The sequence below is a fragment of the Chrysochloris asiatica genome, unplaced genomic scaffold (genome assembly GCF_000296735.1).
Source record: "Chrysochloris asiatica unplaced genomic scaffold, ChrAsi1.0 scaffold00440, whole genome shotgun sequence".
NCBI lineage: Eukaryota > Metazoa > Chordata > Mammalia > Afrosoricida > Chrysochloridae > Chrysochloris > Chrysochloris asiatica.
Genome location: NW_006408958.1, coordinates 570,325 through 589,614, shown reverse-complemented (window position 1 = coordinate 589,614; position 19,290 = coordinate 570,325). Strand labels below are relative to the sequence as shown.

The 19,290-nt window shown below is 43.9% G+C and overlaps 1 protein-coding gene across 1 annotated transcript in view; it reads right to left on the bottom strand.

Annotated features, from left to right (window-relative positions):
* Positions 1 to 17,624, bottom strand: part of NFATC2IP (nuclear factor of activated T-cells, cytoplasmic, calcineurin-dependent 2 interacting protein) — a 23,604-nt gene extending 5,980 nt beyond the window's left edge. Inside the window, exons 1-5 of the mRNA XM_006877051.1 lie at positions 17,247 to 17,624; positions 16,451 to 16,523; positions 4,590 to 4,704; positions 3,870 to 3,950; positions 3,603 to 3,789 (exon numbers count right to left, since the gene is read on the bottom strand). Of these exons, the coding sequence (XP_006877113.1) occupies positions 3,603 to 3,789; positions 3,870 to 3,950; positions 4,590 to 4,704; positions 16,451 to 16,523; positions 17,247 to 17,624 (834 nt within the window). The remainder of the gene's footprint in view (positions 1 to 3,602; positions 3,790 to 3,869; positions 3,951 to 4,589; positions 4,705 to 16,450; positions 16,524 to 17,246) is intronic.
* Positions 17,625 to 19,290: the final 1,666 nt, after the last annotated feature.

Genomic DNA, 19,290 nt, shown 5'->3' with positions numbered 1-19,290 from the left:
TGAGATTAGCAGCCTGATTCATAACCAGTACGCTACCAGAGGTCCTTAGATAAGTATATATTGTTGTTGTTAAGTACCATGGAGTCAGTTCTGACTCATAGTGACCCTGCACAGAGTTTCCGAAGCAATCAATGGCACCAAATAAAATGTTATGAAATGTGGAATGGAAAACCACACTTCAGAAAATCTTTATGGGAGCAGAATACCTCATCTTTCTCCCAAGGAACTGCTGGTAGTTTCAAACTGCTGACCTTAAGGTTGGCAGCCCGACTCGTAACCACTACGCCACCAGAGCTCCTTTGATAGATATATGTTGTTGTTGTTGTTGTAAAGTGCCATCGAGTTGGTTCCGACCCATAGCAACCCTCTACAGGGTTTCTGAGGAGCAGCTGGTGACCTTGAACCGCCGACCTTGCAGTTCAAACGGCTTTGCAGTCTGACGCATTAACCCACAGCGCCACACCATATAGGAGGGATGGTAGTGTAGTGGTTACGAATCGGGCTGCGAACAAGGTCAGCAGTTCGAAACTACAGCGGTTCCACGGGAGAAAGATGAGGCTATCTGCTCCCATAAAGATTTACAAACTCGGAAATCATTGTTCAGGGTTGCTATGGGTCGGAACCGACTCGACGGCGCTTAACAACAACAAAACACTAATTAAGTTATGCTCACCATGGAATGATCAAATCATTCAAAATCAAAGGACAACATTTACCTGAGGGATGGGAAGGAGAGGAGAATGTCTCAGGAACCAGGGGAGGAAAAGGGATAACTTGTTGCATTGTAGTCATTGAGATGAAACAAAGTATATGATTTGTTAAATGTAAAACTGACGATCTTGTCTGTAAACCTTCACTCAATTCACAATTAAAAGCTTAAAAACAAACCAAAAATACTACAGGCTTACTGGTCAGATTGAGACTGGTGGAACCCCAAAAATTCTGGCCCTAAGTCACTCTTTAAGCTTAGAACTGAACTCACTCCATGGCGAAACTTTCCGTCAAAAAATACACAGGCCTATAAGGTGAAGAACAAGGAGCCACAGTGGGTTACCAGTTGGGTTGCTAACTGCAAGGTAAGTGGTTTGAATCTACAAGTTGCTCCACAGGAGAAACAAGGTTTTCTGCTCCCATAAAGATTTATAGCCTCGGAAATTCTACATAGGATCACTATGAGTAGAAACCAACTCGACGGCACACAACTACCATCACTACATAAGATCAACAATACCAGGGAGGTATGTCATCAATCATATAAGATCAGAAGGGCGGCATTTGCCCAGGGGTAGGGCTCAGAAGGCAAGAAGGGCAAATGGAAATGGGAAACCCCGAGAGGAAGTGGGTACAGTGCTGCACATTGTGGAGTCGCAATCAATGGCACCAGATAAAATGTTATGAAGTGTGGAATGGAAAACCACGCTGCTCTGTAAACTTTCACCCAAATCGCCATAAGAAAACTTCAAAATAGTTTTTCTCATGTTGTCAAAATTGAGAAGAGCTCTGAGTCCCAATGAAGGTTTTATTCCTCTCTGCTCTTCCCATCATCCTTTCCTCCTCCTCATCTCCACATTTCAGGAATGCATCAGAAATGCCGCCGCTGATGGCTAGCAGCAAGAGATCTCAAAATGTTCTGGAAGCTTCTCAGCAACATGCCCTGCCAGAAACCTTCGAGACAAGGTGATATAGTCAGAGTCATGGTTCTTTCCCCATATTAAGAGGATAAGCACTAGACTGTGAACCACCAGATTGGCAGTTTGAACCCACCAACCACTCCACAGGAAAAAGATGAGGCTTTCTGCTCCTGCAAAGATTTACAGCCTTGGAAACCTTTTCGTCTGAACCAAGTCAACAGTACTTACCATGGAGTCCTGGTGTAGCTCTGTAAAATAAGCATTGGTCTGTTAACCACAAGATCATTGGTTCAAACCCACCAGCCACTCCTTGCCACCCTATACAGGGTCACTATGAGTTGGAACTGACTTGATGGCACTTAACAACAATGAAATGACTGCCTTCCCTTTCCCTCTTGTGAGTGGTTTGCATCCATCTCTGTGGAAGAAGTGTTAACAGTATCGCCCAGCACAGAGTGACATGAGTTTGAGGCCACCCTCGTTGCCCCATCTTCTTCTGGCTCTATCCCTTTCTTATCCAACTCTCTGAGCTGGCTGCTGTCACCTACCCCTCCTAAACTATCGGCCTGACCTTGGGCTGTCAGCCTGGCCTGTCTACCCTTCCCTTTACTAACAATAGCAACAAAAGGAATAACAGGTCCTAGGGGAGACAAGAGGGAAGGGCTTATCTTGGGGAGAAGGCCACCAAGAAAAACCTTTGTGAGACAAAGAACTAAGACTGGCCTTTTCTGTCTCATTTCTAAAAAGAGCTCAAGCTACTCAGGTGCAAACAGGGCAACACCGCCCCTGGGAAACTCGAGGAAGGGAAAAGACATGATGTAGTCATACATATTCATTGACTGGGTCCATCATACCTAGGCATTAGGGCTCCAGTCATGCAGTCATTGAAGTTCCAATGACTAGGGGACTCAGGACCTTGGAACACTTTCTTTGGGACTTTCTGGATCTGTGATAAAAGGGGGTCTGGTAGCGTAGTGGTTACAAGTTGGGCTGCTAACCTCAGCTCAAAACTACCAGTTATTCTGAGGGAGAAAGATGAGACTCTCTGCTCTTGTAAAGATTTATAGCATCAGAAACTCATAACAAGGTTGCTATAAGTCAGAACCAACTCCATGGCACACCACCACCACCACCAAAGATCTGTGATAACACCCATGTTTGGGTGAAGAGTAGCATGTCCCCAGCGACAGTGGAAGTCTTATGGTGCCAGAATCTCCCCCAGACCTTGCTGGGACCTTTCCCAGACCACTACACTTGTATTCTTTCTGATTATAATAAATGAGTAACTTTCTGTAACTAGAGAATTAATGAAACCACAGGGACAGTGAGCCAGCTGGGGCTGGCAGAACAGAGCCGTTTTGTGCAAATCCAGCTCCTAGTGCTCAGGCAGTCAGTGAAGGAAAGAGTCCATCTAGTTCGTGACCTAGTCCTAGGGGACTAGCGATGGGGAGGCCAGCTGGTCTGAAGTACAAGGGGTTGTACAGACTCCTGACCTGGCACTGGTCCCCGATGATCTGGCCCCTGTGTGGCTTAGATTGGTTGGGGACAAGGTTTGATCTAAATCTGGGTGGCAGGGTCAGAGAGAAGTGTTATGGGGAACAGCTGGTGATGAGGTATGGAGCTGTGGGAAGGCCAGGTCTAGCACCACGTACAGCTGGGAATTACAGTCATGCTGATCTTTGCCCACCTTGCAGTTTATAGTGCTGCAGCCTCTCAGAAGAGAGAACTTGATAAAAGAAAAATGCTTGAGAATAAGTAGAAAGTTGCTAGAAAAAGGGGAGTGTGGAAAAGACAACACAGAGGGCACAGCCAGTGAAAGGCAGGGTGGATTGTGAGAGTGCTGGGCAGCTCCAGAGAACAGGAGTCTGATGGGAAAAGAAGACTTTGTTCTTTTGGCAACAAACTCCTGCCCTGACTCCTCTCTCCAAAGGCGGCCCGAACCCTTCTCTGGAAGGCTCTCCATACACTCACCACTCGGACAGGCAGTCTGACCAGGTCAGCCCGGCAACGGATTTTGAGTGGGAAGAGACGAGGGTTCTCTGGGAGGATGGGCCCCTCCACCAGGACCACATCATCCTCCTGGCTCTGGTGGTCTTGGCCCTGGTGCTGCTTGGGGCTCAAACAGGAGCGGAGCTCTTGGAGGCGCTTGTTCACCTCCCTGAAGTGCAGAGAGAAGTTGGGGTCAGTCACCCTCCCAGACTGTCCCTCTACCCTAGCCACAGCCCTCGACCCTCTCACCTTAACTTCTGCAGTGCCCTCGTATGCTTTCTGCTTTTGGTCCTTGGTGGAGGTGGGGGCAAAGGAGATACATCCTGGACCCTGCAGAGAGGACAGAGGTAGGATGGAGGCAGCAGAGAGCTCAGCCTCACACCATCCATCAAGGGGCACGGGCTCCCCAGAGCCAGAGGGAGAACTGGGGCACTTCTGGTAGAATCTGTTCTACTGGGAGGCAGGAGTAGGTGGAAGACCAAGAAGGCACATTTATCATTTTTATATTTACATGGCCTAAATATTAGGGAAGGAAAGGCCAAAATTTTAAGGTGAGTTACTTCCCAGGTTAACATTCAACAGACACAGAGCAGGTACTATGCGTTAAACATTAACTATCAGCAATTCTAAAAATCCCTATTTCATATCAGAGGAGAGTGAAGCCCGAGAGCAAAACTAAGAGTCAGCTGGCAGGTCTAGGACCACACAGGCTGTCCCCAGAATCACAGTTAGCCCCGACATGCAGATGAAACACTCCTCTCCATGGGTGATCTTGAAGGGTTCCTTGTCATTCTCTGGGGTGGGTCACCTCCTATCCCAAGAGCCTCATTCCCAATCTGAGCCTCAAGACACTATATCCCATCCCCTCTCCTTTCCCTTCTAGCACCCATCCAAGGGCCCTACCCAGTCCAGCCTTCCCCTCCAACCGTCTTCCTGCTCCTAAGGCCCAAGTGCCCCTGCTTCACTTACAAAAACACCTTTTTCTCCTCCTCTTCTTCATCCTGACCCCTCAGCTTCTTCTTCCAGGAGCCTGGAAAAGGGGGCTCCTCAGGTTGAGAGCTGCTAGAGTCTGCCATGTCTGCATCTGGGGACAGGGGGAATGAGAGTAGGAAGAGGATTGCAGGAGGTCAAGGGTAAACTAACAGAGGCTCCAAGGTCTGCATTAGGGTCCATTAATTTTTTTTTACCTTTTTGTTGGCAATTTAATGATTTGCAGAGCATATCATCAGTTTTACATTGAGCACATATTACACTTCATGATTTCAAATCTCTTAATGTAACATCAGAGTCCTGGTGTGGTGCTGTGAGTTAATGCGCCAGACTGTAAAGCCGTTTGAACTGCAAGGTCGGCAGTTCAATCTCACCAGCTGCTCCTCGGAAACCCAATATAGGGTTGCTATGGGTCAGAATCGAATTGACAGCACTTAACAACAACAACAATGTAATTGTAATCACTTGTTCCACTTTCTCCCTGTGATTCTTGTTTCCATTCTATCTTCTTTCCCAACCCTTCTGAATTTTGCCCTTTTGATTTTGAATGGTTGACCATTCCATGGTAAGCATACATGTCTAGTGGTGTTGTCCCCCCTATATATCTATCTACTGCTTGGCTGAAATTTAGAGCTACAAGGGTGAGTTCAGTTCCAGGCGGAAAGGGTGAACAAGGGCCATACTCTCAGGTTCCTCCAGTCTCTTTCTGACCAGTAAGCCAGGTCATTTTTTATAATTTTGAGTTGTGTTCCACATTTTTTCTCACTTGATCCTGGGCCTCCTAATGTGATCCCTTTCAGAGTAGTTGGTAGTGGTAGGGACACAATCTAGTTCTTCTGGTCTCAGGATCATGGAGACTTATGTTCACGTGTTTGATGAGTCCGCTGGACTAACTGATTCCAAGAAGCTTCAGTTTACATCACTCTTCCTTCCTCTGCACATGAGAGACCAATAATTGTAACTTAGAAGGCCACTTATGAGTTGTTGAAGATCCTAGTCACTATTCATCAAAGTAGGATGTAGAACATTGTTTGTGTATTGTTATGCCAATTCACCATGGTGTCCCCTGAGACTATGGTCCTGAACCCCCAGGCCTAGCAACTTATTTCCTCAAAGTGTTTGGTAATATCTAAGAAAATTTCATAATTTTGCCCACTGTATACTCTACCACATTCATAGATAGGTTTGCAGCAAAGGTAAATTCCCATGTACAAATATTCCTTGTCAAATGTATATATATTTATGGGTACACTCCCACTCTCCCTCCCAAACCTGTTCAGCCTACGTATTTAGCCCCTAGGTCACTTATTGCAGGACTGCATATTTAACAGCATTTACCTCTATGCCCATTAAATCTTGCATTCCTCCCTGTCTTCCCCCACTTTCTTCTGCCAACGTCCCTCTTGTTGTATATTGCTTTCCCTATTACCCAAGTTAACATGTATCCACTCTCTAGCCAGAGACTTATTACCCCTTCCCTCTCATCCTTGATCAACTGATTTTTGACAAGGATGCTTTGTTAGATATCTAGCGCTGCTATAATAGAAATACCACAAGTTGATGCCTTAAACAAAAATTTATTTTCTCACAATTTAGGAGGCTTGTTGTTATTGTTGTTAGGTGTTTCTGAGTTGGTTCCGACTTATAGTGACCCCATACACAACAGAATAAAACACTGCCCAGTCCTGTGCCATCCTCACAATTACCACTGTGCCAATCCATCTTGTTGGGGATCTTCCTCTTTTCCACTGAGCCTCCACTTTACCAAGCATGATGTCCTTTTCCAGGGACTTGGTCCCTCCAAGTATGTCCAAAGTATGAGATATGAAGTCTGCCCATTTTGGTTTCTATGAAGTATTCTGGCTGTACTTCTTCTAATACAGATGTTTGTTCTTCTGGCAGTCCATGTACTTTTAATATTCTTCTCCAACATCGTGACTCAGATGCACCAATTCTTCTATGATCTTCCTTATTCAGTGCCCAACTTTCACATACATATGAGGTTACTGATAATATCAAGGCTTGGATCAGGCACACCTTAGTCTTCTTGAACACTTTGAAGATATCTTGTGTAACAGATGTACCTAATGCAATATATGGCTTAATTTCTTGACTGCTGTTTCCATGAGTGTTTATAGTGGATCCAAGCAAAATGAAGTCTTTGAAAACTTCAATCTTTTTTGCATTTTTCATATTAGTTATTGGTCTAGTAGTAAGGATTTTTGTTTTCTTTACATTGAGGTGCAATCCATACTGAAGGCTGTGGGGTTTGCTCTTTATCAGTAAGTATTTTAAGTCCTCTCTGCTTTAAGCAAGCAAGGTTGTATTATCTGCACATAGCAAGTTGTTAATGAGTCTTCCTCTGATCCTGATGGCACGTTTTTCTTCATATAATCTAGCTTCTTGGATTATTTGCTCAACATACAGATTGAGTTTAAGTATGGTGAAAGAATATAACCCTGACACACACCTTTCCTGATTTTGAACCATTTACTATCCCCTTGATCTATATGAATGACTGTCTCTTGGTCTATGTACAGGTTTCTCATGAGTACAATCAAGTGTTCTGGAATTCCCAGTCTTAGCAATGTTATCCTCAGTCAATTACCTTTGCATAGTCAATAAAGCACAAGTAAAACATCTTTCTGGTTTCTTTGCTTTTAGCCAAGATCCATCTGATATCAGCAATGATATTTCTAGTTCCATATCCTCTTCTGAATCCGGCCTGAATATCTGACAGCTCCCTGTTGATGTACTGCTGCAACTGTTCTTGCATTATCCAGCAACTATTTACTTGCATGTTAATATTCCTAATACTGTTCAAGATTTCCACCTTCTGTTGGGCCGCTTTTCTATGGAATGGGTACAAATAATGAATCTCTTTCTAATTTCTTGTCATAAACAAGTGAGTGTCTCCAGCACTGCATCAGCTTATTGCAACATTTCAAGAAGTCCTGGTGTGGTGCTGTGGGTTAATGCACTGAACTGCAAAGTCAGTTTGAACCATAAGGTCAGTGGTTCAAACTCACCACCTGCTCCTCAGAAACCCTACACAGGGTCGCTGTGGGTCAGAACTGACTCGGAAGCACTTAACAACAACTATCTCTGAAGCCTTGTTTTTCATCAATACCTTCATTGCAACCTAGACTTCTTTCTTCAATACCATTGGTTCTTAATCATATGGTAATTGTTGATATGATACAGTGACTCCATGTATTCCTTCCATCTTCTTTTGATGCTTCTTAAATCATTTAATATTTTGCCCATAAAATCTCTCAATATTGCAAATTAAGGATTGATTTTTTTTTTCTTGAATAGTTGGAAAATATGACCTTCCTGATAAAAACAATGCTGGAAATCACATGATAGAATTTTTCAAGACCAATGACTTGTAAGTACCTTTTTCCAACAATATAAATGGCAGCTATACACATGGACCTCATCAAAAGGAATAAATAAAAATTACATCTGTGGAAAAAGAAGATCGAGAAGCTCAATATCATCAGCCAAAACGAGGCCAGGGGCCAATTGTGGAAAAGACCATCAATTGTTTATATGCAAGTTCAGGTTGAAGCTGAAGAAAAAATTTAAAAGTCCACAAGAACCAAAATATGACTTTGATTATGTCACACCTTAATTTAGAGACTATCTTAAGAACAGACTTTGTGCATTAGACTGAAGACCAGAATATATCAAGTACATCATCCATGAAGAAGCAAAAGGTCATTAAAAAGACAGGATTCTCAGAGCTCAACTAGAAGAAGAAGAAAAAAAAGAGTAATCTGATACAATTTGATGAACTTGACCTACACCTATGGATGCAGTAACTCAAAAGAGGGAACGAATCTTTACAGTAAGGATCATTCCCACCCCCTCGGTACACAGGGTAGACAGGGATAGGCAACTTGGACATTGGCTACCCAAAATGGATTTTTTTTTTTGGGGGGGGGGGTGCTACAAAGGCAAGATGTGACTGGCTTACAAGCTCTCAAGAGGGAACCTAGATTCAGAGGGCATGGAGCAAGGTAGAATCTTCACTGAGTAGTATCCATTCTGCCTAGTCAGGGCTGATAAAAGGAGATACAGATAGGTCCCTTGCGATACAATAGCGAATAGTTGTTATCAGGACTGATTGTAAGGGCTGGAAATGTAAAGGTGGATGTTTTGAGGCAAAGGGAGGGGAGTGATTAACCTTACAGTCTAAGAACGGAGGTCCCTGGGACCATCAAAGGAGAAGAGCAAAGAATGGAACCCTACCCAGAGAAGCAGTGACAGTAGGGATGGAGGCAGAGACGATGACTTGGGGAGATGGAGCAGCTAGAGACTTTGGACCTGGAGAGAGAGAGGGGTGGTGTGCGGACGACAGGGGACAGGCTTGTGGGGTAAACCCTTTGGTTGTTCAATGATGCATGGAAGGGACAGTAACCATGGCAAGGAAACAATATCCGAAGGGATCAATGTGAAGCTGATGTCCTCCCATGTAAACTATCACATAATTCACAATAAACCATTTAAATAAAAATAAAAAAAGATGTATTGATAATTACTGGTAATTTAAATGCAAATGTTGGAAACAAAGAGGATCAGTAGTTAGAAAATATGGTCTTAGTGATACAAATGATGCTAGATATCACATCATAAAATTCTGCAAGATCAAAATTCTTCACTGCAAATTACTCTTTAAGACAACTATACACATGGACCTCACCAGATGGAGTATACAGAAATCAAATTGACTACATTGTGGAAAGAAACCGTGGAAAACATCCGTATCACCAAGTCAGAAGCAGACTGGGACAGATCATTAAATGCTCATATGCAAATTCAGACTGAAGCTAAAGATAATTAAAACATATCTACGAGAGTCACATTTTTATCTTAAATATATCCCACCTGAATTTTGGGTTTTTCTGAATAACAGATATGATACATTAGATACTAATGACTGAAAACCAGAAGAGTTGTGCAATGACATCAAGAACACCATGCAGGAGGAAAGCAAAAGGTCATTAAAAGGACAAGAAAGAAGGAAAAGACCAAAATGGGTGTCAGAAGAAAACTATGAAACTTGCTCTCCAGCACAGAGATGCTAAACAAATGGAAGAAATTAGGAAGCAAAAGAGCTAAACAGAAAATGTCAAAGGGCAGTGTTAGAAGACAAAGTCAAGTACTATAATAAAATGTGCAAAGACCTGGAGTTAGAAAACCAAAAGAGAAGAACACGCTTAGCATTTCTCAAGATAAAAGAACTAAAGAAAAAATCTAAGTCTCAACTTGTAATATTGAAAGAGTCAATGGGTAAAATATTGAATGATGCAGAAAACATTAAAAGAAGATGGAAAGTATACACAGAATCACTGTACCAAAAAGAAATGGTCGATGTTCAACCATCCCAAAGCATATGATCAAGAACCAATGGTACTAAAGGAACAGGTCCAAGCTGCACAACAGATATTGATGAAAAACAAGCCTCCAGGAATCGATGGAATACAAATAGAAATCGTCCAACAATCTGATGCAGCACCAGAGGTGCTCACTCATCTATGCCAAGAAATTTGGAGGACAACTGCCTGGCCAACTGATTGGAAAAGATCCATATTTGTGCCATTCCAAAGAGAAGTCACCCAATGGAATGTGGTAATCATTAGACTATATCATTCATATTACATGCAAGTAAAATTTTGCTAAAGGTAATTGAAAAATGGCTGCAACCATACATTGACAGTGAATTACCAAAGGTTCAAGCCAGATTCAGATGAGGATGTGGAATGAGGGATATCACTGCTGACATCAAATGGATCTTGACTGAAAGCAAGAAAATAGCAAAAAGATGTTTAACTGTACTTTATTGACTACACAAAGGTTGTGTGGATCATGACAAGCTATGGACAACATTATGGAGAATGAGTATTCCAAATACTTGATTGTGCACATGAGGAAGTTGTACACAGACCAAGTGGCAGTCATTCAAACAGAACAAGGGGGCACTGAATGGTTTAAAATCAGGAAAGGTGTGCTCCAGGGTTGTATTCTTTCACCATACTTATTTAATCTGTATGCTGAGCAAATAATCCAAGAAGTTATATTATATGAAGAAAACTGGCATCAGGATTAGAGGAAGGTTAACAATCTGCAATATGCAGATGATACAGCCTTCCTTGTTGAAAGTGAAGAGGACTTAGAATACTTACTGATGAAGATTAAAGACCACAGCCTTCAGTATGGGTTGCACCTCAATGTAAAGAAAACAAAACTCTTCACAGCTGAACCAATAAATAACATTACAATTGATGGAGATAAGACAGATATTGTCAATGACTTCATTTTGCTTAGATCAACCATCAACACTCATGCAAGCATCAGTCAAGAAATCAAACAGCATATTGCCATTAGGCAAATCTGCTGCATAAGACCTTTTTAAAGTGTTCAAAGTAAAGATGTCAGTTTGAGGACTAAGGTGCACCTGACCCAAATCATGGTATTTTCAACAGCCTCATATGCATGAGAAAGTTGGACAATGAATAAGAAAGACCATAGAAGAATTGATGCATTTGAATTATGGTGCTGGAGAAGAATATTAAAAGTACCATGGACTGCCAGAAGAACAAAGAAATCTGTTTTGGAAGAAGTGCAACCAGAATGCGCCTTAAAAATCAAGATGGACAGACTTCATCTCTGATATTTCAGACATACTAATAAGAGGGACCAATCCCTGGAGACGGATATCATGTTTCTTGAAGTCAAAGGTCAGTGACAAAAGAGGGAGACACCCAGCGAGATGAGGTGGCACAGTGGCAGCAGCAATAATCTCAAGTGTAGCAATGACTGTACGACTGGCACAGTTTTGGACATTGTTTCATTCTGTTGTGCTTAAGGTCACTATGAGTTGGAATTGACTCGAAAGCACCTAACAACAACCCTAAACTGTATTTTATAAAACATGTTTTCAAAGGACAAACAAGATGGCAGATAGGGCGACATGCAGTGAGGTGTTCTGTAAGCAACAACACAGAATACCAGATCAAGCAGGCTCAGGAGATGGTGCCAGAACTCTGAACCACATATAAAGGAATATTTAGAAGGTTGGAAGGGCTTACAACCAGGGGAATTTGTAGCAGAAGCAAGAAATCCATTGCTTTCTAATTCAAGATGCTCAGCTGCTCCTGGAGCCACCATCTTGGGTGAGACCAAGCTGGGGAAGTATCAGAGCAACCACGGACGCCTGACAGAACTGCAGAGATAAAGGTGTGGACATTTTTTTTTTTTAGTATCTGCTCATTGATTTCTTGCTGTCTAAGCACCTCCATTCTGATGACTAGAGGGGTGCCTAAGCGAGTGGACATCCCACCCCCAAAGGGTACCACTACACATGTGCACAGATCTCTTTGAAATTTAAAGTGACAGTTTCCAAACAGCAGTGCAAAACAGCCATAGACAGCCCTGAACTGTTTATCACAAGGAAAAAGGCCTGAACAGGGATTGTGGAGCAGGACAGGCAGACTAAAAAGGAAATAGGCTGAAAATTAAATCCTGAGTTACGTCACAATGACCAACAGTGGCATCTTGAAATTGCTCAGGAAGAGTGAAAAGGGAAGCCCATCTCCTGATCACATCTACCTGGAGGCAATCAGAAAGCATTAAAAATACCAAAATACGCAACCATATAAGTATTAAGGCCACAGATAACTGCTGAATATGCCCAAAACACAGAAACAGATGACTATATCAGCACATGTCCAGAAACGAGATAAAGTGACTGAGGCAAATGAGCTGGAAGTAAACCTACACTCCATACTGGAAGATGGGCAGGCTTTGGAAATGCCTGAGAAGAAATTCAGAAAAATGATTATAAAATGTATCAAAACACTATACAATGGAGTCGAGAAAATATGGAAGAAGTCAGGAAAGTGCTACAGGAACAATCAAATAAGATAGATACAGCACTGGAAACAACTCAAAACCTACAGAAAGAGGTCCAAACGATTAGTAATAGAAATGGACAATACCCTGAAAGGGCAAAGGAGTAGAATTGAAGAGATAAAAGCCAGAACTGTGAGCTAGTAGATAAATCTCTCAACACTACTAAGATAGAAGAGCAAACACAAAAAAGGCTAAAAAAGTCTGAAGAAGGCATTAACTCACCAGGACTCCAGAACTCAACTAGAGGAAGATTAAAAAAAATTTTTTGATAAAGGAAACAAGGGTAAATTGCTACAATTTGATGAACCTGACCTATAATCATGGAGGTAATATAGGTCAGAGAGGGAAGGAGTCTTCACATCAAGTATCAATGCTATCCCCTCTACACAGGGTAGATAATGACGGGCAACTTAGACACTGGCTACCTAAAATTAGGGGGAGATAAAGGCACAAAGTGACTGGCTTACAGGGTTTCAAAAGAGAGTTTAATTTAAGAGTGGGGAGGGGAGAGAGAGTCCCCACTGAATAGTTTTCATCTTGTTTAGATGGGTCTGGTGAAAAGAGATGGGGCTAAGATTCGTATGATTCCATAGTGAATAATTGTTATCATGATTAATTGTGACTGTCACAATTGTAAAGGTAGAAGTTGTCTAGCAAAAATTGGGGAGTAGCTAATTTTACAGTCCAGAAACAGAGGACCCTAGGACCATCAAGGGAGAAGAGCACAAGTAGAATACGGGACCTTATGTAGAAAAGCAAGGAAGCCAGAGATGGGGACATGGAGACGGGGAGCGGCTGAGGACTCTAGATTCATGGGAAGAGAGGGACTAAGAGCTGGTGGCCAGGAGGCAGACTTGCAGAATATGCCCTTTAGAGGTGTAAATTATTATATATGCCAGTGTTTTGTTTTTTAATAAAAAGCTAAAGTGAATAAAGAGAAATACTGTTATCTGATTGTACATAGAGGGGATTATAATCATTGTAATGAAACAAGGTGTATGATTTGTTGAATGTAAAATTGATGATCTGCCCTATAAACTTTCACTCAAGCCACAATAAAAACCTTAAAAAATAAAATCAATGTTTTCACAATACAGTATAGTGAATTACTTTATATGGTCCTTCTTGCCATGTGACTCCCACAAAATGGCTGGTGAGACACAAAAAGAAGGTGCGTATGGCCCACTAAGCGGGTCGGACAGCCTGCTGATAATTAATAATGTAGATAAGGTGCATGGAGCCTGTATAGGTGATTGGTCAGTTTTGCTCTTCTGCTAGGCTTAAAGGGAGCCAAACCCAGAGGCTAGGGCACATCTCACTACCATGCAGCAGCAGAACCAGACCAGAGAAATACAGAGCAGAAAGCCTTAAAACAGAAGGCTTCCTGACAGTGTGGGGTGCCTCCAGGCACTTATGAGCAAAATGAAAGAGCTTTGTAACACTTGCCGAAGCAGAGCCTAGGCCAAGAGCTCAGGATACAGACTTAGAGAAGGGCCCAGCAGCAGCCAAAGAAATCAAGATGCTGTCCTGATAGAAGAACTGTACCCTGTTGCTCCTGTTACCTCCAATTTGATCCTGAATACTAAGTAACCTATTACTTCTCTGACAAACCCCGTAATCCTGAGTTCGGTCTCTGTGACCATTGCAACCAATGATCAAACCCAGCAGAGAAGTAGAGAGTGCTGTGGGAACGATGGTTCATGTCAGAACTGGTAAAAAGGGCTTGAGGACAGAGGTATGTCTGACCTTTGTCTCACAGGATTCATTTTTGGGCTGATGATCTTAATTCTCTTCCCTCTCCTGAAGTTTAGTCTAGAAGGTCCAATACCATTTTTACATAAAGAATTATTTTGTTTGTTTGTTTCTCTTATTTTCATCCTGTACTCAATTTGGTGGGCAGAGAGAAATTATGTGCATCTGAAGAGTCATATTTCAGGGAGGAATAAGCTGAAGAGGTAAGCCCATGTTTCCTAAATTTCAGCCTTGAGTTTCATTGTCATATTTTGTCATATCTCTGGATTGTAATTGTTTAGCATTTTTCTTTAAATCACTCATTTTGACTTGTTGATGTTAAGTGCTGAGTAGATTCCAACCCATATAGGGTTTCCAAGGAGCAGCTGGTGAGCTTGACCTGCCGACCTTGCAGTTCAAACTGATTTTGCAGTCTGACATATTAACCCACAGCACCATACCAGGGCTCCTGTCACTGTGGGCTAATGCACTGGACTGCAAAGTTAGTTTGAACTATAAGGTCAGTGGCTCAAGCTCACCAGTCGCTCCTTGGAAACTTTATATAGGGTTGTTATGGGCTAGAACCAACTCAATAGCACTTAACAATAACAATGTATAGAAACCATTTTCAATTTACTTGCCACTAATAAACCATAAAAATAAGTACTACAATGAAGGGAACTGCAATCATGTAATGAAGGAGCTCTGATACCGTAGTGGTTACTAATTGGGCTGCTAACCTCAAGGCTGGCAGTTCGAAACTATCAGCTACACAGAAGAAAGATGAGGCTTTCTGCTCCCGTAAAGATTTACAGCCTTGGAAACCTTGTACAGGGTCGCTATGAGTCGGAACCGACTCCACAGCACATAATAACAACAACAACGAAGCAAAGTATAGGATTTATTGAATGTAAAACTGATGATCTGCTCTGTAAATCTTCACTCAATTTACAAGGAAAAGTTGGGGGGAACATAAATAAATACTACAAAACCAAAACAGTGGTAATAAATCCTAGCTCAGTTATTCTCAACCGGGGACAATGTGGCCTTCCAAGGGACATTTAGCAAAGTTCAGTGACATTTTTGATCATCATAACTGGGAAATGCTTCTATCATCTGGTGGTTAGAGTCCAGGGGTCTTGTTAAATTTATTTGACAATACACAGAATTATCTAGCAAAAAATGTCAATAATGTCAGGGTTGAGAAATCCTGTCCTAGCTAAACATGGTGCTTGCCAAAGGCCTGCGAGTCTGCATTTTTAACAAGCTCCCAGGTGGCGCTCACTACTGCTGTGCCCATGGACCACACTTTGAGTAGAGTTTACATATAGTCCCTTACAGTATTCCCTTTAATTCTCACCTAAATCCTTTGACAGAGGTCCACTCTTATCCTCATTTTGCTGATGAGGAAACTGAAGCACCAAGAACAGAGACATATCTATAGAAAATAGCACTATGTCAATTCAGTTTTAAATTGCTGCATGATCTCTCAGAGCTGGTGATGGAAACTGTTACCGCCAATAAAAACTGCTCATTGCTGACTACTCGAGCAGCACCCAGGACATCTGCCAGACCAGCCTACCTTAGATTCCTGGTTGAGAGATTAATAAATTTGTCCAAGACCACACAGCTACTACATGAGCCAGGCAAACAGACTCAAAAGGCTGTGCTCTTAATCGCTTTACCATACTTTCTCAAGGTACAAAAGTACTGGTCCAAAGTCCAAAGTCACCTATCATTTCCTCATGAGAATGGATTCCTTTCAGTGATTTGCAAATCATACTATCAGAGAGAGGACAAAAAATGGCAATCCAGATAAAATTCAAGGAACCCCTGTTGACTCCAGAGTGTTCCCCAGGACCTTGCTGCAGGTGTAACAAGATGTTACAGATTCCCAACAAGTCCCCCATGTTCCCACCAGGATTACAGAATTGGAATCTCTGTAGAGACAGCCTGGAAATCTGCATATTAATACTTTCACATGCTTCTTGGAGTTAAAGAGAGTGGTTGACACAACTTCTTAACTCCTATGCCTTCTACTTAATAACTCAGTTTTTCTTGATCTTTCCAAAGCCTTTCTCTACCTGGGATACCAGAGTCACCTCTCCCAACCCCTTTCCTGAGCCTCAAGAGTCTTCTCAAAGCGGGACAGCTTTGGCGTCTCTCCCTGGAGCCCACTTCTTGCTTACCTTCCTCGGCCACTGGGGGGCAGAGTTTCAGGAGGGGCAGGTGATCTGGGATGAGGTGGAGGCTGCTCTTCACCTGCAAAGACGAAGAAGAGCAGAAGCAGTCAGCCCCAAGTCCTCCCCCTTCTGAGAGGGAATAACCCGACTCAAAGCGACCCTGTGTAGAGTTACTAAGTCCCGTGCTTATCCTTCAGTACCACCAGGGCTCCTTCTGAAAGGAAATAGCGAGGAGGTGATTCTCCCCAACCCGCAGGCCTCCTCCAGACCCCAGGTCCTTACGACCCTCCCCGCTACACCCCCTTTCCCTAGGCACTGTGCCCAGACTTGGTTCTTTTTCCTTCTCGCTTGCCATCCCTCTACCCTCGGCTCCTAGGGAAGCTGCGCCTCTATCTCGTGCTACTGGGCCCCTTGCTCCTCTCAGAACCACAATGAACCCCAGCCCTCAAGTCCCTCGTCTCAAACCCCAGCACGCCCAAATCCAAGATCCTCCCAGTTCCTCCCTGAGGCCCCAGGGATTCTAGCCCTTTGGCTTTTCTGTGCCCCCAGAAGTCCAGCTTCCCGGAATCCCAAACTCTCAACTTGCCTCAAACCCCTTCACCTCCTCAGCAGAGCGGCATCTCTCTGGTTCAAGAGCCCAGGCCCTAACTTCGGTTTTGGTGCCCCAAGACCAACCCCAAAACCCTATCTTCAGTCCTCACTAAATCCAACCCTGCTTGGAGGCCCGGGCCTTGCAGGTGCCCAGCCTCCTGGCCTTTCATCCCTCCCGCGCCTGCCCTCCCCGGGACTGACTGGGCTGCACCTTCTCGGAATACACCGGAACCACCGGTGCCTCCCCTGGATCCAGCAGCAGACGCGGCCGCCGCCTGACCGCGGTCCGCGGGGCTCCGTTAGGTCGCGCGTCCGCCCCTTCGCTGTCACTGTCGCTGTCGTCCTTGGACGCGGCCGGCACGGCGGGTTCCAGGAACCCGGCTTCAACCGGGTCCGCAGCGCCACGCGCTGATGTGACCTCCAGGATATCCTCATCGCTGTCGCTGATCAAATCCACAAACATGGACTCCAGACTGAGCTGCGCATGAGACCGCTGGGCTTTACGACGTCGGCCCCGGTTCCCCCGAACCCCTCGGCCGACATGGTCACCGCGGGACCGCCGGCCCCGTCTCCTCACAGGCTCCGCCATGGCCCAGTCGGCACTCAGACACCCGCCTCAATTGGTCTCGCCCGTCCCTCTTCAGCGACTTCCGCTCTTCATTGGACAAACGGCAGCACCTCACCCCGCCCATACCGTTTGGATCTGCCCCCTCTCCTTTTCACTGGTCATTGCACCCGCCTATCAAGCACCTACCACTGAAACGAAAGCGCCAAATAATCCAATCACCCTCCGTGCAATCAGCATAGGCTTCAATTCTATTCTGCTCACCCATTGGTCATACTTTTCCGGACCAGCCTCTCTCACTTTCAAACCCGCCCACTAAAGATAACCGTTTTTCTGGTTGGTGAAGGAGTGGGGCATTCTGGTGATTGTAGTTCTCGAGCCCTATGACTACGGAGCGAAGGAGAGTGCACTAAGAAAGGCTCTTAGAAACCGCGGGAAAGATCGCTCTGATATATCTTTTTACTGTCCCTTCAACCGCGTTGTGGGCAAGAGTAATTTCACTCAACGTCAAATTCCCACATTCCCCACCTCATTTTCAGAGTCCACACAATACACCCCAAGCCAACTCTTCAACATTTCAAATGATCTCCAACAGGAATCCCTCACACATTTCATATACAACACAACATACACACCTGAATACAAACAGCATCAAACACCTCAGAAACTATAGACGTGCTCCACAACACCACCTACATACCATTCCGTACACTTCACGCACCCCACCTAGTTCAAGCCTATACCACAAGATACTTCATAGACTCAGCCCAGATCAAGACTGATGCCACACAACCGCCAGGAGGTGGGGATGTTTCCCAGGGCAAAGAGACTCCTGAACTTTAACCGCGGGATCTCTCTGGGATTTCCCAGCCTCAGGGAATGTTCAGCCACTTTTAGTAGCTAGACTGGGGACTTTGAGACTGCCTTAAGGGCCCTTCTGCCAGCTTCAAACCTGCCTGGGAGGTCCCTGCCGGCTGGGAAAGGAGGAAGCGTCCGTGTGGATCTGAAACATCTTTCCTGCCTGGTTCTTTCTATGCATTACTTTGGTCCAGCCCATGCCAAAAAAAAATAAGTCATGGGATAGGAAGTTGAGAACCTTTAGTGAATGATTTCCTCTGGGCTAGTCTCTGCACTGTAGGAAGCCCCAATCCAGATGGACTTCTGGTTCTTGGCGTACAAGAGACCCTTCCTTAATCAATACCAAATAGTAAGGCTGTTGTTGTTAAGTACCGTGGAGTCGGTTCCGACTCATAGTGACCCTGTACAGGGTTTCCAAGGCTGCAAATCTTTACGGGAGCAGAAAGCCTCATCTTTCTCCCACGGAACAGCTGGTAGTTTCCGACTGCCAACCCTGAGGTTAGCAGCCCAGTTCGTAACCACTACGCTACCAGAAAGATGTTTACCTGTGCTTTATTGACTATGCAAAGGCTTTCGATTGTGTAGATCATGACAAGCTATAGACAACATTGCAAAGTATGAGTATTCCGGAACACTTAATTGTGCTCATGAAAACGGTTTCTAAATATTGTTATTGTTAAGTGCTATTGAGACAATATAACCCAATTAAAGACAAATAACCCAATTGAAAAATGGGAAGAGGACATGAACAGACACTCCACCAAGGAGAAGATCCGGGCAGTCAGTAAACATATGAAGAAATGTTCATGATCACTAGCCATTAGAGAGATGC